The sequence below is a fragment of the Ascaphus truei genome, chromosome 12 (genome assembly GCF_040206685.1).
Source record: "Ascaphus truei isolate aAscTru1 chromosome 12, aAscTru1.hap1, whole genome shotgun sequence".
Classification (NCBI taxonomy): Eukaryota; Metazoa; Chordata; class Amphibia; order Anura; family Ascaphidae; genus Ascaphus; species Ascaphus truei.
The window spans coordinates 46,830,398-46,855,157 of record NC_134494.1 but is presented as its reverse complement, the minus strand read 5'-3'; the positions used below and the strand labels follow the sequence as shown (position 1 = coordinate 46,855,157).

General features: G+C 45.6%; 1 protein-coding gene across 1 annotated transcript in view; it reads left to right on the top strand.

The window, feature by feature from the left end:
• Positions 1-263: 263 nt before the first annotated feature.
• Positions 264-24,760, top strand: part of PPFIA1 (PPFI scaffold protein A1) — an 83,287-nt gene continuing 58,790 nt past the window's right edge. Inside the window, 2 exon segments of the mRNA XM_075567622.1 lie at positions 264-723; positions 2,787-3,050. Of these exon segments, the coding sequence (XP_075423737.1) occupies positions 2,787-3,050 (264 nt within the window). The 5' untranslated portion in view covers positions 264-723.

Here is a 24,760-nt window from a genome sequence, read left to right as displayed (position 1 = left end):
TTCCCCCTCCTCCCTCTTCCTCTATGCACACTTCTCTCCCCTTCCCTCTCCCCTTCCCTCTCCCCTTCCCTCTCCCCTTCCCTCTCCCCTTCCCTCTCCCCTTCCCTCTCCCCTTCCCTCTCCCCTTCCCTCTCCCCTTCCCTCTCCCCTTCCCTCTCCCCTTCCCTCTCCCCTGTAGCCCCTCGCTCCCCTCTCGTTGTCATGGTAACTGCTCTCCCGGACCCGCCCCCTGCGTGACGCAGGGCATGCCGGGCACGTCACGCACAGAGCAGGCACCGCGGTGGATGCCGGGAGGAGAGAGGCGGCCTGAGACCCGGGGAGAGGCCGGCGCTGTACCGGAGACCCGGGGAGAGGCCGGCGCTGTACCGGAGAACCGGGGAGAGGCCGGCGCTGTACCGAGCGACATCCTCAGGCTCCGGGTGTGTGGCACCCGGGATCCCAGCCCGGGTGTGTGGCACCTGGGATCCCAGCCCGGGTGTGTGGCCCCTGGGATCCCCCAGGCTCTGGGTGTGTGGCTCCGGGTGTGTTGCCCCTGGGATTCCCACAGGCTCCGGGAGTGTGGCCCCTGGGATCCCCCGGTTGTTTGGCCCCTGGGAACCCCCGGGGTGTGTGGCCCCTGGGATCCCCTCCCCCCGGGGTGTGTGGCCCCTGGGATCCCGGGCTCAGGGACGGAGCAGAGTCTGAGATTCCTGGGAAGATAAACAACAAGAGCGGAGCAGCAAGGTACTGTGTGTCTCACTGTGTCTGTGTGTGTGTCTCTGTGTGTGTGTGTGTGTCTCTGTGTGTGTGTGTGTGTGTGTGTGTGTGTCTCTGTGTGTGTGTGTGTCTCTGTGTGTGTGTGTGTCTCTGTGTGTGTGTGTGTGTGTGTGTGTGTGTGTCTCTGTGTGTTTGTGTCTCTGTGTGTTTGTGTCTCTGTGTGTGTGTGTGTCTGTGAGTGTCTCTGTGTGTGTGTGTGTCTGTGTGTGTGTGTGAGTGTCTGTCGCTGTGTGTGTCTGTCTGTCTCTCTGTGTCTGTCTGTCTCTCTGTGTCTGTCTGTCTCTCTGTGTCTGTCTGTCTGTCTCTCTGTGTCTGTCTGTCTCTCTGTGTGTGTCTGTCTCTCTGTCTCTCTGTGTGTGTCTGTCTCTCTGTGTGTGTCTGTCTCTGTGTGTGTGTCTGTCTCTCTGTGTGTGTGTGTGTGTGTGTCTGTCTCTGTGTGTGTGTGTGTATATATTTATTTTCATTTTCAATACTGTTCTGTGGCTAACGAAATGCTTTTATTTGTGCAAGGTTTATATATATATATATATATATATATATATATATGTATGTATGTATGTATATATATATATATATGTATGTATGTATGTATATATATATATATATATATATATATATCGGAAATAGCCGTGTTTGTCCAGTTGCGATAGTGCAGAATAATAGATATCTCTCACGCACAGTATACATACAGTATATAGATATATGTATCGTATGTATATATAGTATAATTACTGTTTGTCTGTTATATAAACGATAGTGTGTGTGGTGATGCTATTCATTTAAGTTGTTTCCCAGATGATATATTGGGATGACATTTGAAGTCCTGATTTACAAGAATGATCAGTTAGTCACACAGACCAGTTACCGGCTCCAGTGCAGAGCGTCAGCATGACGGAGAATCAGATGTTTAGGACCAGACTGATAAGTTTGAAAAGTTTGGGCAAATTTTAACTTGCTGGCAAAACAGACGATGAACATTTAGGAGAGAATGGTGTCTCTTAGGAATGGTCCTATGTGATCCAGAGCAGAGGGTATTATATAGCATGCTGATGGCCGGACGGGAAGTTATTGTTTTTGGAGAGGCTCCCAGTCTTGTCAGACGTACAGCTTCCTCTCCCAAAATGTAACATGTTACATGTGTCTGTATTTGCAATTTTCAGTTATTATTCACTTATTCATTCTATTTTATTTGTAACATTTCTTAAATAACCGTTATTCCCGATATGAAACCCTGGCTATGTGCGGTTTATAGGAAGGCTTACACTTTGTAGTAAGGTAATACAGTTTCACTGTACATATATTTATTCATACAGACATACATTCACATTTACACCTGGCGTGGTGCGTAGGAGAAGCTGTATACCGCAGCCCATCACTTGGCTCGCGACAGATCACACCTGTGCGGCCACTGTAAGGAATAGAAGTTACGGTCTTCATGGAGCCTGGAGGACATTTTTAGTCACGGTGCAGCCACGTTTTGCCAGACAGAACTGGCAGGTGTATTCAGAGGCATATACCGGGGTTCACATGCTCCGATGCGGGGTGTCAAGTCAGTTAACACTGAAGATCGGGGTGCGGTAGCTTGCACGGAGCTGGCTGTATTTGCCCCACATATCTGTGCACATTGAGAACGGAGAGCATGCAATCTAATTTGGTACCTAGCCCCACACAGATTGTTTTGAATCCCAAATCTCTTGGGTCATAATCTGACATGTTGCTTGTAGTTCGCTCTCTGCGGACCCAGTCGCCTCAGATTTAGCCGCAGCAAGCTTGAGTGATAAGTATACTGTGCAGACCTGGTTCCAGTTTCCTTCCATGTTGCTGGTTTCATCTGGGTGAAACAAAATTAAGTGGCGTTTGTAATTACTAGGGATATGGCTGTTATGATACCGTTTGGTTGAAAACATTCAAACCAGATGCTTCTTACCATGTCCAGATTGATCACATTTAGCTGGGTCTCTGAATTGACAGTAATAGAATCGTCACTGAGGAATGCAGGGTAACCTAACTGCTGCTGTTCCTTTCTTAAGATGATGTGCGAGGTGATGCCAACGATCAGCGAGGCTGAGATCCCCTCCGGAGGGAACGGGGACCACGGCTCAGGCTCCCCATTACAGACAGACTCCGATTCCCACTTTGAGCAGCTAATGGTATCCATGTTGGAGGAACGAGACAGACTGCTGGACACACTACGGGAGACTCAGGAAACACTTGCATTAAGTCAGGGCAAGCTCCAGGAAGTGGGCCACGAACGGGACTCCCTGCAGAGGCAACTCAGCACTGCCCTCCCACAGGTACGTACCGCCCTGCGCTTTCTAGCATGTGGCTAAAAGGGTAGTCCTACTTTATTGCTGCAAAAGCAGTGTTTGGGTGTCGTCCTGGGCTTTTCCATTGTAAAATTCTCCCGTAGATTTCTATTTGGGAGAAATTGATGTGCTTTTTGGGGGACGTTTTGTGAGTTTTCGCAGAGCTGCTGTGTAAGTTGACCCGAACTACATCACCTGGTACCTTAACTCTCCTTTCGTGTGAAGTGCATGTTCAGTATGGTTCTTTTATGCCCTTATGTTTAGCGTTAACCTTGTGAAAGATGTACTGAAATAGCTGTTTAAGAGATCTTAAATGGCAAAACAATGGTGGCTTTTCATTATATTATAGTTCTGGTGCAAAGTGGACATTACCTTTTTAAAAATGAAACTGGGTGTCCCGTCCCTTTTTTGTTCTCCTGAGGCTGAAACCAGAGCAGATTTTTACATCTGATCCCATGCACCATAAGGTGCGCATTAGTAGGACAGAATGAGTGGCTCTGATTGACGTGCCCAGAGCAAAATGAAATGAAGAGTCGGGGGGAGGGTGGAAATTAGGAACTTGTGCCCTCACTTTTCAGTTTGGTAAATGCATGCAAGGCATGATGGGTAGTAAAAAAAAAACAAAAAACCCCCCAAATTCTCAAGAAAGATTTCGCGTATTAACGCTTCATGCAATTAAATTACTTTGTTTTAAAAAGCCATTTCACAGTCACCGTTGTAATGCCGTGTTGCTTTTTAAATTATGCAGGGTTTTTTGTGTGTATGTGTGAAGTAGATATTTTTAAATTCTGCTAAATAATGTGCTAGGGAGATTTCAATACAAGCGTTGAATTGGGATAATGAAATCAGAGCTTTTTGATGGGAGATTGCTGGGGAACAAAAGAGAACGATGTGGACCCCAAGATGGCGTATCCGGCTGTGTCCTGACAGTACGCAGAAATGATCCCAGTGAGCCGAAGCACTAACCCAGCGGAGTACGTGCGGTGATCCGCGTTTTGTTCAGGGAGCGTCACAGCGTCTGTCTCAGTTTTTCAGTATTTCTGGATGATTTCTGCATTTGAAACGCAAAGTGGAAGTCCAGGGAGACTGCATTTGCTTCCCCCCCCCCCAAAAAAAATATACCCAACCTAATAAAATAAGTACTAATGGGGTAAAATAAGGGCTGCGTTTACTCCCCTTTGCTGAATAGATGACTTGTTACTCTGCCTGATGGTACCTCAGTGTAGGATTGCAGCTGTTGCTTTATACTGCTACACATGTGGAAGTTCAGACATTAATGGAGCAGTCCCTTCTACTCAGGGTTTTTTGGCCCATATATTTTTACAGGGTGGGAACTGGCGGTCTCTCCGTGAGCCAAATGGCACTATTTGCCAAATCTCTGCCCAATAGATAGCTGCAACATCATCCATTGCGTGTTCCTAGTGGATGGCTATTTAAATCCCAGGAAGTGATGCCGGTAATTTCACCTGCAAGTATCCCAGGATCCTGGGGGGTCCCGGAGCTGGAAATAGTGCTGTTGTCCCTCCCCCCCCCCCCCCACCCTCCGGTTCCAATCCTGTAAACAAAATCTTGAGGTTCGTTTGAGTTCAGTGCTCCATCAGCTTCAACATGAAGCATCTAATCTCTATATGTTGCAGTTTACCTGCCTGACGGGCAGATCCCTTAGGCAGTTGACATCGGCACAGGGGTGGGAGGGCTTGGTCTATTAAAGCCATTAGTGTACTGCTTCCCATCTGTTCCATGGTCTGTAATAAAGCACAGAGGTGAGAGCGCTGATAGAGATAGTGTCCGCTTTTGATTTCACATGAGAAGAATGTGAAGTCTGACACTGCCCAAGACTTCAATGAGAAAGTGGTGACTGATTTCTGCGCAGATCCCACTGCACTCTCTGTAATATCCTCCTGTCTTAGGCCCTTTCCTGGCTGGCAAACCAGCCTGTACTTCTATCCACGGCAAAAGTAACATGTTCAAACACATGCACAGCACCTGCTTCTTCACTGTCGTACAGCGTTCTCTGCTCTAAATGTGCTATGGCTGCTCCAAGATCAAAGAAATGTAACATTTCTGTTATCATATTCTAGAGGCTTCCATCATTAGCCAAACAAAACATGAAAGGGAAAGACTGGATGAACAATCTCCCTCCTATATAGTAGTTTAGTCATCACACGAGATCACGGGAATATTTTGTAAATACGCCAAAACATTTGGTTACTAAAGAGTCATTACATAAAAAAATAATACTTCTACTTACTTTTTGATTTTGTATAATAATGGTGTCACTCGCCTACATATAATCCATAGAACACACCATCGCCTATATATAATCTATAGAACACGCCATCGCCTACATAAAATCTATAGAACACGCCATCGCCTACATAGCACCTATAGAACACGCCATGGCCTACATATAATCCATAGAACACGCCATCGCCTACATATAACCCATGGAATATACCACTGCCATTAGTTCCCTGTGGTCCTAGGATGGCCTGCCCCCGATTAAAAGATCCATGCCATTTGTACCTTGTAGTGATTATTAGATGGCATGACACCCCCAATATGTGTCCACTTCAATGCATGTGGGGGGACAAAGCCCACGATATGACAGCCATGGTGGGGGAGTGGGGGAAGAGCCACGGTGTGACACCAGGCATGGGAAGAGTTGGGAAGTCGCACTGTGCATGTGTAATGGGAGGGGGGGCTGCTGCTGTAATCATATGAATAATAATAAGGACTGATTTGTTGTGCTGGAGTTATTCTGCTAATTGGAGTGATATTGGTCTGCTTATGTTGGTTATTATATGCTTATGTATAATATAGTCGGAAGTGTAGTACAGCGGGAAACACATTGTTACACAGTCCGAATAAGTAGCCACCCTCCTGGGAGGTTAGAGGGGGGTTGTAGTGTAGGGGAATGGGTTAGGGTGAAGGGGGGTGCCAGCCTTTGCAACATGCTCTGACCATCACCAGGTAACTAGTATTAGATGGAGGAGGGAGATGACGGGCTCGGGTAACTAGTATTAGATGGAGGAGAGAGGTGACGGGCTCGGGTAACTAGTATTAGATGGAGGAGGGAGATGACGGGCTCGGGTAACTAGTATTAGATGGAGGAGAGAGGTGACGGGCTCGGGTAACTAGTATTAGATGGAGAGAGATGACGGGCTCGGGTAACTAGTATTAGATGGAGGAGAGAGATGTCGGGCTCGGGTAACTAGTATTAGATGGAGAGAGATGACAGGCTCGGGTAACTAGTATTAGATGGAGGAGAGAGGTGACGGACTCGGGTAACTAGTATTAGATGGAGAGAGATGACAGGCTCGGGTAACTAGTATTAGATGGAGGAGAGAGGTGACGGACTCGGGTAACTAGTATTAGATGGAGGAGAGAGGTGACGGACTCGGGTAACTAGTATTAGATGGAGGAGAGAGATGACGGGCTCGGGTAACTAGTATTAGATGGAGGAGAGAGGTGACGGGCTCGGGTAACTAGTATTAGATGGAGGAGAGAGGTGACGGGCTCGGGTAACTAGTATTAGATGGAGGAGAGAGATGAGAGGCTCGGGTAACTAGTATTAGATGGAGGAGAGAGATGTCGGGCTCGGGTAACTAGTATTAGATGGAGGAGAGAGATGAGAGGCTCGGGTAACTAGTATTAGATGGAGAAGAGAGATGACGGGCTCGGGTAACTAGTATTAGATGGAGGAGAGGGGCTCGGGTAACTAGTATTAGATGGAGGAGAGAGGTGACGGGCTCGGGTAACTAGTATTAGATGGAGGAGAGAGATGACGGGCTCGGGTAACTAGTATTAGATGGAGGAGTGAGATGACGGGCTCGGGTAACTAGTATTAGATGGAGGATAGAGATGACGGGCTCGGGTAACTAGTATTAGATGGAGGAGAGAGATGACGGGCTCGGGTAACTAGTATTAGATGGAGGAGAGAGATGACGGGCTCAGGTAACTAGTATTAGATGGAGAGAGATGACGGGCTCGGGTAACTAGTATTAGATGGAGGAGAGGGGCTCGGGTAACTAGTATTAGATGGAGGAGAGAGATGACGGGCTCAGGTAACTAGTATTAGATGGAGAGAGATGACGGGCTCGGGTAACTAGTATTAGATGGAGGAGAGAGGTGACGGGCTCGGGTAACTAGTATTAGATGGAGGAGAGAGATGACGGGCTCGGGTAACTAGTATTAGATGGAGGAGTGAGATGACGGGCTCGGGTAACTAGTATTAGATGGAGGAGACAGATGTCGGGCTCGGGTAACTAGTATTAGATGGAGGAGAGAGGTGACGGGCTCGGGTAACTAGTATTAAATGGAGGAGAGAGATGACGGGCTTGGGTAACTAGTATTAGATGGAGGAGAGAGATGACGAGCTCGGGTAACTAGTATTAGATGGAGGAGAGGGGCTCGGGTAACTAGTATTAGATGGAGGAGACAGATGTCGGGCTCGGGTAACTAGTATTAGATGGAGGAGAGAGATGACGGGCTCGGGTAACTAGTATTAGATGGAGGAGAGAGATGACGGGCTCGGGTAACTAGTAATAGATGGAGGAGAGAGATGACGAGCTCGGGTAACTAGTATTAGATGGAGGAGGGGGGCTCGGGTAACTAGTATTAGATGGAGGAGACAGATGTCGGGCTCGGGTAACTAGTATTAGATGGAGGAGAGAGGAGAGGGGCTCGGGTAACTAGTATTAGATGGAGGAGAGAGATGACGGGCTCGGGTAACTAGTATTAGATGGAGGAGAGAGATGACGAGCTCGGGTAACTAGTATTAGATGGAGGAGAGGGGCTCGGCTGTGGATTATATACAGAAGTATTTGGCATCTTGTGAATGTCCGGTACGTAGACCCGCAGTTGCTGCTCTTTCGGTGGAGTTTTCACATTTACAGTAGGAAACAATATTTTCTTAGTTTTTTCCCACTGCTTTTTCTGCTTCCTTGTCTTGTTTAATGCGCTGAGTGATCATGTTCTGCCAATTGACTGTCAGAGTCATCTTTGTGTCAGTCACATGTCACTTTGTTTTTATCTGGAGCCTTGCTGATAACGTGTGATTGTTTTACATGTTGTGAAGAACAGGACTTCTCTGTGTTACTGTCAGTGTGACTTATCCTGTCTAAATAATGTGCTTTATCCTGTATCATAGGAACGTTTTACAGACCAGTTTTTTACTTACCTCTCCACTCTGTCAGGCATAACTATGTCAGGCAGTCACGTTTTTGATGCTGTTTGTGGTGACTACTTTGGACTGTAGAAGGCGTTACTTGACAGGTGATTGGCGTGGCAGTGAGGCCCCACTGGAGGGTGATTACCATGAAACATTTGCTCCCTTTGGGTTTTTTTTATCGTGTCCAAACTTTGGTAGTGGCTGAAGTTTACAACATTTTACTGGTCAGGGGATTGCTCTAGTAACCTTTAGCTATTACATTCCTTGATAATACACTATGTGTATTTTCCTAGTGTATACAGCATTGTATAAGATTAACCTCTCAGTACTGTAGTAAGGTGGAGACCTGCCCCAGTTGATGTAGAAGAGTTGGGTACCCAGAACTCTGCTGCCTCCCTTCTGGAGGCTACGTGTGAACGTTTCATTGCTCCTATAGCCAAGTGGGACTCCACTACATCCTAGACCTCCCTGTCTAGTTATTTTATTGCCTTGTATCACAGACAGTTAATGGGTTTTGGCCATGGTGCCAGGGAGCTGTGATCTTCTACCATGTGCGTTGTTATTATTGCCCTGTCACCGCTGGTCCTTTGAGGTAAAGTGAGTTCTGTGCCAGTGGAAGCAGAGACCAGAGCTATGTGTCTCCGGCAGGGCAGTCTCATTCATTTAGTGCTTGTTCAGATGCAAAGTCTTGTGTCCTGGTTATGATTGTAAGTGTAGGCATGAGACTCTCCCCAAGCAGTGAAGGGGTTGATCACAGTGAGACGACAAGACCACATATGTGTTGGTGAAGCGTGTGGGGGCTAACGTTTCAGGATTAGAATGGACTTTCTGCTGAGCAGATGGCCACAGGGTCGGTTTACAGCTTTACACGGTGAGTGCAAATACACAGAGGAGGCCTTTTGTATCCCACAACTGTGTGAAGGAAATGTTCTGAATAGATGGACATGCTGGAATAATAACACTCGCAATAGACACACTATGGCCTCCCATCAACCTGGAGAATACACACACAGTCGTGCTCCAGGCGAGATTTTGATAATCATTTTGGGCCCTTCACATGGTCATCTTCCAGTTCCATCTATAGTGCTGCTATGTCTATGGTAGTGAAAATCCCCATGGCAGCCATTTTTAATGCAAAGCCCTGAAATTCCTTTTCTCCTAGCAACTATGTGATACTAATGTTACTGTAAATAGAAATCGAGCGAATTGGTCTGAGAACAAATAATCAATTCGCCGTGAAACATATGAACAATAACATATTATTGTAGGAAGACCCGGGGAGTTAGCATTGTGAGGCAATGCAGAGAAATGATCTGTACTTGGGAGGCTGGAAATATTTTGTGTGCATAATCCCTACAAAAATGTAGCTGCAAACCTCACCACAGACCAGAAATTCCTTCTCTGCAGAGGAAGAACGTGACCTGCCCAGCGATTTTACCGGTATTCTAGTAATAAAGTGGCTTACTCTCTGCATGTTTCTTTATGCACTGATAACACGTAACATATATAACAAGTGGCATTACGGACCTATTCAATATTTTGGTTCATTTCAGATAACTAATTTACCTTTTTGTTCTTTAATGCAAATCACATTATCTTGATTATCACAATGTATTTCGCTTCTTGTAAGTCCATACAAAAATAGGCTAAGGTACGGCAAAATATGTCATAATAACATGGGGGTGTTTTATTTATTCGAAGTCAAAAACAAGAATCCAACAAACCCATAAACGCATGTGATACAAACATATAAATGGGCACGTTTCCGGCCTAGGAACCCTTCTTCCGGCCTAATGTATGTCATCTCCTTATAGGGGATAGTCCCTCTCGGAAGTAAAGGAACGAGGCACAGTGGCAGGCTTAATAGGATAGATGAAGCTAGATGATGTATTGGTTAAATAAACCGTATTAGCTGACATTGAGCTGACCTAAAGAAACACAAAAACTGGATATTTACAGCATACACATAAATACAATTGTTAGAGGGATTGAATCCTTCTTAGGAAGCCAAACATTTTTATTTTGACCTCCTACATGGGACTGCACTTTTATTGGTATCCATACGGCGTTGGGGCACTGCGTTGGGGCACTGCGTTGGGGCACTGCGTTGGGGCACTGCGTTGGGGCACTGCGTTGGGGCACTGCGTTGGGACACTGCGTTGGGACACTGCATTATTGCAGGTCCCTTTGCTGTTGAAGTGGCAGAAAGTGTAACTGTTGTAATTGAGTTTTCACTTATTTCAGGTTACAGTGGGTTATTTTTACATTGTTTTGTCCCCAAACAGTGTAGGTATTTTCCATTTTCCCCTTGAGCATCTGAACTTGGAAAGGTAGATGGCATCAGTCGTCAGCTCGCCCCTGCATAAAGAGAGAGAGAGGCGTTATTGGGAAGCATTGATGTAGATTTTGGTTCTCAGCCCAGTTTTGTTTCACTTGCTTTTTTTTTTTGTTATATACTTTTTATTGGGATTCTTACATCCATATACTTTTATCTGCATATGATTTGCACTCAGTTACTTCAGTTAAAGTATTTTTCTCCATATCCCTGGGGATGCAAGTCTCACATTTTTGTTATTTGAAGTATTGAGCTAGATATTGTTACTATTTCTAAGTATAACGATTATTAACAGTAAAATAAACGACATATTGCATTCCTAATTGATGTTTGCCACCTCTACCAGTCTCTTGCGCTCCTGGATCCAACTTTATTTTCCTCTAAAGAGAGACTTAGAATCCTTTACGTTTGTTTACCCGATTCCTCACCTTGTGCGGTCTTGGTATCCTTGTTTCTATATCCTCTGTTAAATTGATCATCTTGTATTTTTGTAAGGCAAGGTATACAGCCTTATTTATCTGCCTTATATTTTATCTGTGTCTGCTTCTGTTTCTGTGTCTAGACTTGGTGAAAAGCACTTAGGGGCCATCTTTAATCTGTGTGTGTGTCAGTGTGTGTCTTCAAGTTGTTGTCTTTGTGAGTTGTTCTATCTTTATTGGCAGATCCCTGTGTCTGTGCTGCAAACTATGCCGTGTATTGGACGTTATCCCACATTCGTGTTCATGAGACTGTGTGTTGATAAAGCTTGCCTATATTAAAAAAAAAAAAGTGTCCCGGTGCAATGTGAATCAGCTTCATGTATCTATAGAGGGAGGGGTATGATGTATCCATTGCTGCTAGTTTGTTTTCTGAGTAGCCATGGCAATGATCTGCCGAAGTTTGTTGTTTTCTTTCGGACCTGCCCCCTCCCTTTCCTGATCACTAGGGGTAAAAGTCGCGTATTCTGGCGTTCGGGGGGTAGTTCTATTTGGGGAGTCTCTGCAGAAACTCCTTATTTGTGCCCAGAAATGTTGAATCACTTGGCAATTCCAAAGGCAGCAGGTCCGCTTCTGGGGCCGCACATTGTGTGCGATTATTATCGGGAGCGAGGTTTGCTTTCAATCTAAATTTGGGCAATGGTGCGTGTTCTGCGTGGGATGTCGCGGTGCGTGTTCTGCGTGGGATGTCGCGGTGCGTGTTCTGCGTGGGATGTCGCAGTGCGTGTTCTGCGTGGGATGTCGCGGTGCGTGTTCTGCGTGGGATGACGCGGTGCGTGTTCTGCGTGGGATGACGCGGTGCGTGTTCTGCGTGGGATGTAAATATGAGATATAGTTAGTTTCCCAGAACTCGCCGGCGTGGGATGTCGCGGTGCGTGTTCTGCGTGGGATGTAAATATGAGATATAGTTAGTTTCCCAGAACTCGCCGTCTGGAGAAGCGTGACTAAAGTATTATCCTTATCCTCTGCTGTTACGTGATTAAATATCTCCGCGGTGTAATGTCTGGCTTGGAGATACCCAAAAAATTGCGAGTTGGGTATTTCATACTTTCAGTCCCTGAAATGTGTAGATGGAGCGGTGTAATTTGTGCTGAAGCTGTCCTATGCAAGGATACATTTTCTTTCCCAAATCGGGAACGGTTAATTCCTCATTATTAAATGGCAGGTTTAATGGTCTATCTCTATGTATGTGTAAGTGCTGTGCGGGATCTATACTATCTCTATGTATGTGTAAGTGCTGTGCAGGATCTATACTATCTCTATGTACGTGTAAGTGCTGTGCGGGATCTATACTATCTCTATGTATGAGTAAGTGCTGTGCGGGATCTATACTATCTCTATGTATGTGTAGTGCTGCTGTGCGGGATCTATACTATCTCTATGTATGTGTAGTGCTGTGCGGGATCTATACTATCTCTATGTATGTGTGATGCTGTGCAGGATCTATACTATCTCTATGTATGTGTAGTGCTGCTGTGCGGGATCTATACTATCTCTATGTATGTGTAAGTGCTGTGCGGGATCTATACTATCTCTATGTATGTGGTGGTGCTGTGCGGGATCTATACTATCTCTATGTATGTGTAAGCGCTGTGCGGGATCTATACTATCTCTATGTATGTGTAAGTGCTGTGCGGGATCTATACTATCTCTATGTATGTGTAAGTGCTGTGCGGGATCTATACTATCTCTATGTATGTGTAAGTGCTGTGCGGGATCTATACTATCTCTATGTATGTGTAAGTGCTGTGCGGGATCTATACTATCTCTATGTATGTGTAAGCGCTGTGCGGGATCTATACTATCTCTATGTATGTGTAAGTGCTGTGCGGGATCTATACTATCTCTATGTATGTGTAAGTGCTGTGCGGGATCTATACTATCTCTATGTATGTGTGTGGTGCTGTGCAGATCTATACTATCTCTATGTATGTGTGTGGTGCTGTGCAGATCTATACTATCTCTATGTATGTGTAGTGCTGCTGTGCGGGATCTATACTATCTCTATGTATGTGTAAGTGCTGTGCGGGATCTATACTATCTCTATGTATGTGTAAGTGCTGTGCGGGATCTATACTATCTCTATGTATGTGTAAGTGCTGTGCGGTATCTATACTATCTCTATGTATGTGTAAGTGCTGTGCGGGATCTATACTATCTCTATGTATGTGTAAGTGCTGTGCGGGATCTATACTATCTCTATGTATGTGTAAGTGCTGTGTGGGATCTATACTATCTCTATGTATGTGTGTAGTGCTGTGCGGGATCTATACTATCTCTATGTATGTGTAAGTGCTGTGTGGGATCTATACTATCTATGTATGTGTAAGTGCTGTGCGGGATCTATACTATCTCTATGTATGTGCTGTGCGGGATCTATACTATCTCTATGTATGTGTAAGTGCTGTGTGGGATCTATACTATCTATGTATGTGTAAGTGCTGTGCGGGATCTATACTATCTCTATGTATGTGCTGTGCGGGATCTATACTATCTCTATGTATGTGTAAGTGCTGTGCGGGATCTATACTATCTCTATGTATGTGTAAGTGCTGTGCGGGATCTATACTATCTCTATGTATGTGTGGTGCTGTGCGGGATCTATACTATCTCTATGTATGTGTAAGTGCTGTGCGGGATCTATACTATCTCTATGTATGTGTAGTGCTGTGCGGGGTCTATACTATCTCTATGTATGTGTAGTGCTGTGCGGGATCTATACTATCTCTATGTATGTGTGATGCTGTGCGGGATCTATACTATCTCTATGTATGTGTGGTGCTGTGCGGGATCTATACTATCTCTATTTATGTGTGGTGCTGTGTGGGATCTATACTATCTCTATTTATGTGTAGTGCTGTGTGGGATCTATACTATCTCTATGTATGTGTAAGTGCTGTGCGGGATCTATACTATCTCTATGTATGTGTGGTGCTGTGCGGGATCTATACTATCTCTATGTATGTGTGGTGCTGTGCGGGATCTATACTATCTCTATGTATGTGTAAGTGCTGTGTGGGATCTATACTATCTCTATGTATGTGTAAGTGCTGTGCGGGATCTATACTATCTCTATGTATGTGTGGTGCTGTGCGGGATCTATACTATCTCTATGTATGTGTAAGTGCTGTGTGGGATCTATACTATCTCTATTTATGTGTAGTGCTATGCGGGATCTATACTATCTCTATGTGTAGTGCTGTGTGGGATCTATACTATCTCTATTTATGTGTAGTGCTGTGTGGGATCTATACCATCTCCCTGTACGTGTGTGGTGCTGTGCGGGATCTATACTATCTCTATGTATGTGTGGTGCTGTGCAGATCTATACTATCTCTATGTATGTGTAAGTGCTGTGCGGGATCTATACTATCTCTATGTATGTGTGGTGCTGTGTGGGATCTATACTATCTCTATGTATGTGCAGTGCTGCTGTGCGGGATCTATACTATCTCTATGTATGTGTAAGTGCTGTGCGGGATCTATACTATCTCTATGTATGTGTAAGTGCTGTGCGGGATCTATACTATCTCTATGTATGTGCTGTGCGGGATCTATACTATCTCTATTTATGTGTAGTGCTGTGCGGGATCTATACTATCTCTATGTATGTGCTGTGCGGGATCTATACTATCTCTATTTATGTGTAGTGCTGTGCGGGATCTATACTATCTCTATGTATGTGCTGTGCGGGATCTATACTATCTCTATGTATGTGTAAGTGCTGTGTGGGATCTATACTATCTCTATTTATGTGTAGTGCTGTGCGGGATCTATACTATCTCTATGTATGTGTAAGTGCTGTGCGGGATCTATACTATCTCTATGTATGTGTAAGTGCTGTGCGGGATCTATACTATCTCTATGTATGTGTAAGTGCTGCTGTGCGGGATCTATACTATCTCCCTGTATGTGGTGAAGAACAGCGGGTTTTCTTTTATATTTGTTGGGTCTGTGTTAGGCGCCATATGTAGTAAGGTTTATGTTGCGACTCAATTGCTGGAATATTGCTTTGATTGTGTGCTGAATCCAGTCTCCTGTTTACATAAAGCAGCGTCATAGTACAGAGGGTAACTCCTCCTTTGCTTTTGGGTTGTTATAATTTTGGCAGACTTATTGTGGACTTTGTGTTTTTCCATATACATTTTTGGAAGGCTCTTTTGAGCTTTTTCTCGTCTTTTGTCTTCATTATTGTCAGCATTGTATAATATAAAGAATTTTAGGGAAAATAGTCATCTTAATGAGGTGGCATCTGCCCATAAGAGATATTCAGGTTATGCCATCTTTGCAGTGTTTGTATAATATTTTCTATCGGCGGCTTTACATTAATCTTGTATATTTGATGGATGTTGCTGGGGACAAGTATGCCTAGAAATGTGATGGATTTTGTTGCCCATTTGCATGGGAAGGGTCCTTCCCCTCCCCCCCCCCCCCCCCAATTCCTCTATCTGTGAGTGTCATTGATTCTGATTTTTCATAGTTTATGGTTAAGCCTGAGATTCTACCAAAAGCTTGAACTTGTTATCTATGATTGCTGGTATAGCTTCTTTTGGTATTTGAAATAAAAAAAAAGCATATCATCGACAAAAACCTCTATTTTTAGTTCTTCATTCACGATGTATATACCTGTAAATCTGGTCACTTGCTTGAGATATCTCTGCAGAGGATCCAACATCAAGTTAAATATTGGGGATAACGGGCATCCTTGCCTTGTACCTCTTTGTAGTACCGAGGACTCTGAGATTAGAGCGTTGGCTGTTACAAATGCTCTAGGCGTGTTGAAGATGGTTTGAATAAGTGGTATGTTTCCTTTCCCAAAGTTCTGTGCTCCGAGTAGTATAATGTGCGGCCCATGTCATTTTATCGAATGCCTTTTTGGCATCTAAATTAACGATCATATATTTTCCTTTGTCACGCTTTGTGGCTATTACCACTGCTGTGACGGACCTTATGCTCAAAACCAATGTCCTTCCGAGGACAAAGCCAGTTTGCTCCGGTGTTATTAGGTATGGAAGTATATATTTTTAGCCGATTTGCATAGATTTTTGTTAGGATTTGAAACTCTTGTTTTAGTAAGAATATGGCTCTAAAGATCTCTGCCGGATTTAAGGAGAACAATTTTTTTTGCCAGGTTGAAATCTTTTGGCGTTTCTTGTGTTTTGATTACATGATTGTAAAGATTTCATAATAGTGTCGTTATTTCTGGGTTTAGTAATTTGTAATATTCTGCACTGAGACTGTCGGGGTCCGGGTGATTTTATTATCATTTAGTGCTTTAATAGTTTCTTGCACTCCCAAGTTTGTAATAGACTTATTGAATGCATGGAAAAGGGAACAGGTGAACTTCTCTCCTGTCCGTGCTCAGTGACATTCCAAATCAGTGATACCTCGTAATACTCAAAGAAATACAAATAAGTCTCAATCTTGGTGAATAGCAGTGATCCTAATATGAAATAAAATGCAAACAAATTTGATTTCTAGTGCAATAGTTCTCACAAGATACTAGTGTGAGTAAACTTCTGGATCCGCACTTAGTTTTCCTATTGAAATCGGGGGAAACCAATCGCGACAATCTTACACAGGTTCAAGTTTTCTTTAGAATGAAGGTATTCCGCTCCAATTTTCAATTCACATGTTCCAAAGCAAGTGTGTGCAGCGCACAGCAAGAGGGAGAGGCAGGTCTGGCAAAAAATGATTACTTTATTGGGAAGCCATTAAAATCGAGGGTAGCAGCCCTTCTACGCGTTTCGCGCAGGTTGTGCAATTTATCAGTGCTACCCTCGATTTTTAATGGCTTCCCAATAAAGTAATCATTTTTTGTCAGACCTGCCTCTCCCTCTTGCTGTGCGCTGCACACACTTGCTTTGGAACATTTGGACTTTGGATACAGCTGCACCCCTAAGGAAGACTGCTGGGGGACTATGTGAGTGCTCATACCTAAGGGCCAACCTTATGAGGAGGGGAAATTACCTGCCCACCCCCTACCTTCAGGCTGCTATAGAGCCATTTTTATTAGGTTTAGAGTGCGACAGGAATAATTGTTTAATGATTAATACCCAGCGTGTTTTTCCTTTTTTATGAATGGACTATACTATGGAAAGATAGGACCAGGCATTTGAGCATCACTTCTCCCCTACATTTTCAATTCAATCTCAAGCCAGGGAAAAAAGAGGATACAATAGTGCAGGTGGTGCTGGTTAAGGAACACTGCCACCGGCACCGGTCTCTGCAGTCTCACTGCCACCGGCACCGGTCTCTGCAGTCTCGCTGCCACCGGACCCGGTCTCTGCAGTCTCACTGCCACCGGACCCGGTCTCTGCAGTCTCACTGCCACCGGCACCGGTCTCTGCAGTCTCACTGCCACCGGCACCGGTCTCTGCAGTCTCACTGCCACCGGACCCGGTCTCTGCAGTCTCGCTGCCACCGGACCCGGTCCCGGCAGTCTCGCCTCTGCGGTCTCACCACCACCGGTCCATGCGTCCCCTGTTACACGTCCGTGTCACTTCCGGTCTGTCTAGGGGTGTCTATAGGACTGCGTCTTGCACGGCAACCGCTGCAGCCGGAGACAAACAGACCGGAAGTGACATGGACGAGTCACAGGGCACGCCAAGACCGGGTGGTGAGGTACCACGTTATCTCCTGATCTGTCTAGTTTCTGGTTCTCCACCACATTGAAGTTACTGCCCGTCACTGCCCGTCACTGCATCCCATTCCGGTATCTTTTGATATAAATCTGTAAAGAATAAATGGTTAGCTAGATAACATTATTGACCCTTTAGTAGTACTATCATCAATGAGGTATCTCTCCCCCCCCTCCCCCGAGGGTCCCTCGAGACTTTGTAGGTTACATCATTTAAGTCTTTGCTCATTAGTATCGCCATTCCCCTCTGCTTACCTGTGAATGGCGCAGCGATCGCTTCCTTAATCCACGGTGCATTAAGCCTTTATGTATGTTCGCTTAGAAGATGTTTCCTGGCGGAACGTCACTTGTGCTCCGGAGCGCTTAACGTGGGGTAGGACTTTGCTCCATTTTGTTGGTGAGTTTAGTTTGAGAGGTATTGATCTGGATTTGTGTTATTTGTGTCTACTTAAGTGTTCTTTTGTGGTTGCATTTAACCAATCCCTTTTGGGGCAAAGGATCTTCTGCCGTTCTTCTTCCTCTGAGTGGCTAGTTCCATGGGCTGATAGGAGTACAGGCAGTCCTTGTTTTACAACGCTTCGCTTTACAACGAATGGCTTATCCAACGCTATGCAATGCATACCTATGTTCATTTTTACAACGCCAAAATGGCTTATCCAACGCTCTTACGACGCTTTGCCACGTGGTGTATGTGTGTATATATATATATACACATTCACATAAACAACGTTGCAAAGCGTCCTAAGAGCGTATATATATAATATTATACTATATAATATTATATACTATATAATATATTATTTATTATGTTATATTATATATATAATACAGTATATACACTATATAATGTATGTGTGTGCTGCATATCTTATTGTCTGCGTAAAATATTTGGTGTATTTTAGTGTTAAAAATGCCTTCAGGAACGGAACCTTTCAGTTAAACAGTGTTCCTACGGGAAAACGTGTTTCGCTTTACAACGTTTCGCTTCACAGAGCCATTTTGAGTAACGCATTGTGTCGGATAACCGAGGACTGCCTGTACATGTATCAGTTCTTCATAGTAGTTTTGAACTTCCAATATAACAAACAGCAGCAGGTTTGAACTAAAACCTGTGTGCCGCGTGCCCTGTGGCTTTGTATTAACAGTGGTTTCTTTCCCTACAACCCAACAGTTGCGTTTTTCGCGTTCATTCGGGATGTTTTCTGTGGTGAGTTGAGCGAAGACTTAGGCTGTGTCCATAGGACTGCAGCCGTGCGGAGGCGCGCGGAGGCTGAGGGAAAGCGGGTGCTTTCCTGGCCTTGGTCCGGGGGCGTGTCGGGGGGCGGGCCAGTGACGTCACTGAGCTGGTTCACCCTCATTGGGCGAACCGCTCACGTGACCGTCCCTGCACTCCCTTGAGCGCTTGATTTTAAAATTTTGGTAAGACTTCCGCTTCCGCACGCTTGCGTAAGTGAGCCCCGGCTAAAGCCGCTCTCATTGCGGCTGCAGGGGCTCAGTGCCGAGCGTGAGCGCGCCTCAGACCCTGGACGCAGCCTTAAAGTGTTTTTGCGCCTTTTCTGGTGAGTCAAATAGCAATGTCCTGGAGGCTTGAGTCAGGTATAAAAGGGCAAATTGGTTACCTTTTTGCTATAGCGCTTCACATAATGGGGAAAGGGATCTTATTTTTGGGGCTGCTTGGGCTGAGAAATGCTGGAGCAGCCGGAGCTTGCAGATCTTCGCTTCTCCTGTAGGCCGGTATGCTAAGATTATAGTCAGCACTGGTGCGCGTGCGCTAGCATTGCGGGCGTCTCTCGCCCGTGCGATGTGTGAATTCAGATGGAAGCGGTTGGGTAGGCGAGGTGGACGCGTTACGAGGCTGGTTCACCATGATTGGCTGAACCGCTCACTTGACGCGGCCGTCGCTTGAAAAGACCATTTTTATTTTGTCTTTTAAAAACGCCATCGCGTTCCGTCGTGTGCGCACTAGTAGTGGCCTCATAGGCATTCTGCCGTTTGTTATTGGCGTGTGCGAGCGCCATCGCACGGACTATAATCTTAGCGTTAAAATCATTGCCCTGCAAAATGTAGGAGTCTTAGAGTGACAGGTCTTGGTTTTCATTTGTCTTGAGCTCTTTCCGGGCTCATCTGTCAGCTTTGGTGTTCTGAATGCCTGTGGTAGCCATTGTGAGAGCAGATGAGGGAGGTGTTTTCCTTTAATAGAGTCTGATATTCCTGTGACGCGCAGGTTATTATGGCGGCTTCTGTTCTAGTTTTCCTTGCATATTTGTTGTAGTTTTAGTTTGTGTGTCAAGCTTAAGTTGTGGTTTTTGGACTTCTGTTTTGCGACTTTGAGTTCTGCCCTCTACTTCTTCAAAGCTGTTTTTGTCCGTGTGAGTTCATTTGTGTTAATGTTTCTTGGATAATGTTTTTGATGTCCTCGACTAGTGTGGATATTAATTTCAGTAGTTGCTTGACCCTTGCCTCTGCGGGAGTTAATTCTTGCTGTCTTGCTTCAGGCATTGCTGTGACTCTTCTCCTGATAGATCTGGGGAGTGTGAAGCTCGATTTGGCAGCTTCGTGCTTTCCTTTTATTCGTGTTTCGGTTTTCTGGTATTACCGGTCTTCTCCCTGAACCTGTTCATACTGTTCCTATGATTGTAGTCGGTTTGCCATGTATGAGTTCCACCTGCACATCTGTGTCTGGGAATCTGCTAATATTAAATAAGTAGGCTAGATTGCTCTATTTAGCGTTGATATTTGCGAACCTCAGTCTATTTCGTTGTTGCAGCCATTGTGATTGCAAGTGATGTCCCAAGTCTTTGTTTCTTGGATTTGGTGGCTATGCTTCAATCAGTGCAGCTTTGCTATTTATGATTACGTTTGTGTAGGTGCTGTGGTACATTGGTTGTGTATTTTAGATGTCTTTTGCAGCCTTAGGAACAATATTATGTGTGTGGTTGGGTTGCTTTGTGCGGGCTCTGTTTGCCCACCTGTGCCTGGTTCTGATCTAGTTTAGACAAAGTAGGTTAGCCCGTTTGATCGAACTATATTTGCTGGTTTAGTTGCTGTATTTGGTGTGGTATATTTGCTGGTTTAGTTGCTGTCTTTGGTGTGGTATATTTGCTGGTTTAGTTGCTGTATTTGGTGTGGTATATTTGCTGGTTTAGTTGCTGTATTTGGTGTGGTATATTTGCTGGTTTAGTTGCTGTATTTGGTGTGGTATATTTGCTGGTTTAGTTGCTGTATTTGGTGTGGTATATTTGCTGGTTTAGTATCTGTAAGTGGTGTGGTATATTTGCTGGTTTAGTTGCTGTATTTGGTGTGGTATATTTGCTGGTTTAGTTGCTGTATTTGGTGTGGTATATTTGCTGGTTTAGTTGCTGTATTTGGTGTGGTATATTTGCTGGTTTAGTTGCTGTATTTGGTGTGGTATATTTGCTGGTTTAGTTGCTGTATTTGGTGTGGTATATTTGCTGGTTTAGTTGCTGTATTTGGTGTGGTATATTTGCTGGTTTAGTTGCTGTATTTGGTGTGGTATATTTGCTGGTTTAGTTGCTGTATTTGGTGTGGTATATTTGCTGGTTTAGTTGCTGTATTTGGTGTGGTATATTTGCTGGTTTAGTTGCTGTATTTGGTGTGGTATATTTGCTGGTTTAGTTGCTGTATTTGGTGTGGTATATTTGCTGGTTTAGTTGCTGTATTTGGTGTGGTATATTTGCTGGTTTAGTTGCTGTATTTGGTGTGGTATATTTGCTGGTTTAGTTGCTGTATTTGGTGTGGTATATTTGCTGGTTTAGTTGCTGTATTTGGTGTGGTATATTTGCTGGTTTAGTTGCTGTATTTGGTGTGGTATATTTGCTGGTTTAGTTGCTGTATTTGGTGTGGTATATTTGCTGGTTTAGTTGCTGTATTTGGTGTGGTATATATAACTTTAAGTTGTGTGTTTAGTATTTGTTTCTTGGATTGTGGATTTGCTGAGCCTGTCGCAGGCCGTGCACGTTTGCGGTGTATGCCTACATTTAATGTAAATAGTGTGGTACATTGGTTGTGTATATTATTCCCCCCGCTTGGTGTTATTTGGAGCTTGGGGTACCTGACATACTGCCTGTGCCGCCCCTAGCACTGTTTCTCGCCACTCCCTGGGCCCGTTGATTTTCTCCCACGTGATCTCAGTTTTATTTGCCAGTGGTCTCCTCGGCACCCGCCTCCTGTGCACCATTTTGGTATTCATGGGGTATGAATATTCTTGCACGCCTCGCCCTGTGCTACAGCAGCTCCCGTCTCTTGCTTCTACTGCTATGGTATGTGGTTTGCGGGCACCCGATCCTCTCCGCGGGCTTCCTCAGCAGCCACTTCTTTTTTAGCCCCCACCAGATGAACGTCCTCTCGCCACCTGTCCCACCATAGTTATCTGTCCGGTCTCTTCTCCCTCGCATTCTCTGCGGGCTGAGAGGCAGTTGGGTCACCTTTCGTGGGCCTCCTCTATATGCACCTCCACCTCTTGTGCTCACCGACCACTCCATCCTCCCCATGTTTCCACGCGACCTTGGCCTGCTTCTCTGACCGTGTGCAGCCGGTCCCTCCCTCCCGATATAGTCCTCCTGCTGTTTTAGAGGTGCGGGGATTGCTCCCCGGTACATTTGGCTGCTTTATGTTCCTCACATGACTGCCATCTTGTCTTCCTGGCTTGGTGTGTGCTTGGACTTTCAGTGTTTTGGCAGAGGGCCGTACGGACTCTGAATTTGTGCCACCTTGCCTGCCAACTTATCCCCTGCTCCTCTGTCCTCTGGGGTGGTCTTAGGAGACTTAATATCTCAGGTCCATAGAGTTGCATAGGGCATGGGAGCGCAAACCTTTGCAGCTGCGCCCCCCTGCCTTTCCTCCGCTGGTGCTTGCGCCCCCTCCCTTACGGTGTCATGTCACGTGACCCACCGCGTCATTTGACGCGTGTGATGTCATCTCGAATTACTCTGCGGCGTCATTTGACGTCACGTTGCCATGGACACGAGTGATGCCGGCAGAGTCAAGGTAAGTATAGCGTCACAGAGGCCTCACTCGATTTCCCCCCCTCCCCCTCATTTAATTTAAATGCCTGGGGGAAGAGCGCGGGACCTCTGCAACCTCCTGCGCCGCCCCAGAAAAATCTCGCACCCCCCACTTTGTGCACCGCTGGTCTAGGGGAGCTTTTGGGGAGCTCGTTTAAAATGCGGCCATTACCAAGGCCCGCCCACCAAAACGGCCCCTCTTGCTTTTTAGTGGCTATAAGAAAGAAGTATGGTATTAACGTGTCTGAGCAGCCAACACCAACATTGCCCTCATATCCCTAAATCAGTCTGACCTTTTATTTAGTGCACACCTGTGCCGCTGCCACACAATGTGCGCTGTGTGGCATGTTCTCACGGGCTGACCTTTTATTTAGTGCACACCTGTGCCGCTGCCGCACAATGTGCGCTGTGTGGCTTGTTCACGGGCTGACCTTTTATTTAGTACACACCTGTGCCGCTGCCACACAATGTGCGCTGTGTGGCTTGTTCATGGGCTGACCTTTTATTTAGTGCACACCTGTGCCGCTGCCACACAATGTGCGCTGTGTGGCTTGTTCACGGGCTGACCTTTTATTTAGTGCACACCTGTGCCGCTGCCACACAGTGTGCGCTGTGTGGCTTGTTCATGGGCTGACCTTTTATTTAGTGCACACCTGTGCCGCTGCCACACAATGTGCGCTGTGTGGCTTGTTCTCATGGGCTGACCTTTTATTTAGTGCACACCTGTGCCGCTGCCGCACAGTGTGCGCTGTGTGGCTTGTTCATGGGCTGACCTTTTATTTAGTGCACACCTGTGCCGCTGCCACACAATGTGCGCTGTGTGGCTTGTTCTCATGGGCTGACCTTTTATTTAGTGCACACCTGTGCCGCTGCCACACAGTGTGCGCTGTGTGGCTTGTTCATGGGCTGACCTTTTATTTAGTGCACACCTGTGCCGCTGCCACACAATGTGCGCTGTGTGGCTTGTTCTCACGGGCTGACCTTTTATTTAGTGCACACCTGTGCCGCTGCCACACAATGTGCGCTGTGTGGCTTGTTCACGGGCTGACCTTTTATTTAGTGCACACCTGTGCCGCTGCCACACAATGTGCGCTGTGTGGCTTGTTCATGGGCTGACCTTTTATTTAGTGCACACCTGTGCCGCTGCCACACAATGTGCGCTGTGTGGCTTGTTCATGGGCTGACCTTTTATTTAGTGCACACCTGTGCCGCTGCCACACAATGTGCGCTGTGTGGCTTGTTCTCACGGGCTGACCTTTTATTTAGTGCACACCTGTGCCGCTGCCACACAATGTGCGCTGTGTGGCTTGTTCTCATGGGCTGACCTTTTATTTAGTGCACACCTGTGCCGCTGCCGCACAATGTGCGCTGTGTGGCTTGTTCATGGGCTGACCTTTTATTTAGTGCACACCTGTGCCGCTGCCACACAATGTGCGCTGTGTGGCTTGTTCTCATGGGGTGAACTCTGAAAACATGAGGAATAGCTGCAGTAATGTCTTGTATGATATTCGGAATGGGCACAGATTTACACTGTGTGTAATCACTTGTTTAAACCTTCTTCTAGTGACAAGAAACAACGAGATCGGTGAATGTCTGTCAAATTGTAAAAATAACCTATTTAACGCAGACAGATAATGAACAAATTCTCCTTGTGCTTTTATTAGCCCTCGAGTTGTCAGAAGTACATTAGAATTCAAGATGGAGAATCGGTTGGAAACAGACCAATACCGTCTTGTGTTTCTGTCTGTCTCTCCCGTTGTGCATCAGTGTGTAAAACCCAAATAAATGACATTAAATCTACAGCATGGCGGCATCTGGCTCTATTGACAGATCACTTTAAATGACCCAAGAGGAGTCCCACCTTTTGCAGGATGATGTCGGGGAATCTAGTAAGTGCATCTAATGAGACTGCTTGTTTGGTTCTCACGGCTCAGTCTGAATAAACTCCACACAAGGCCACGGACTGTAACTGAAACTCCCTCTGCAGTTAGCAGGGATCCACGGGAAATGTTTTAAAATGTAGATGTAATATTACACAACTGGAAGAGTT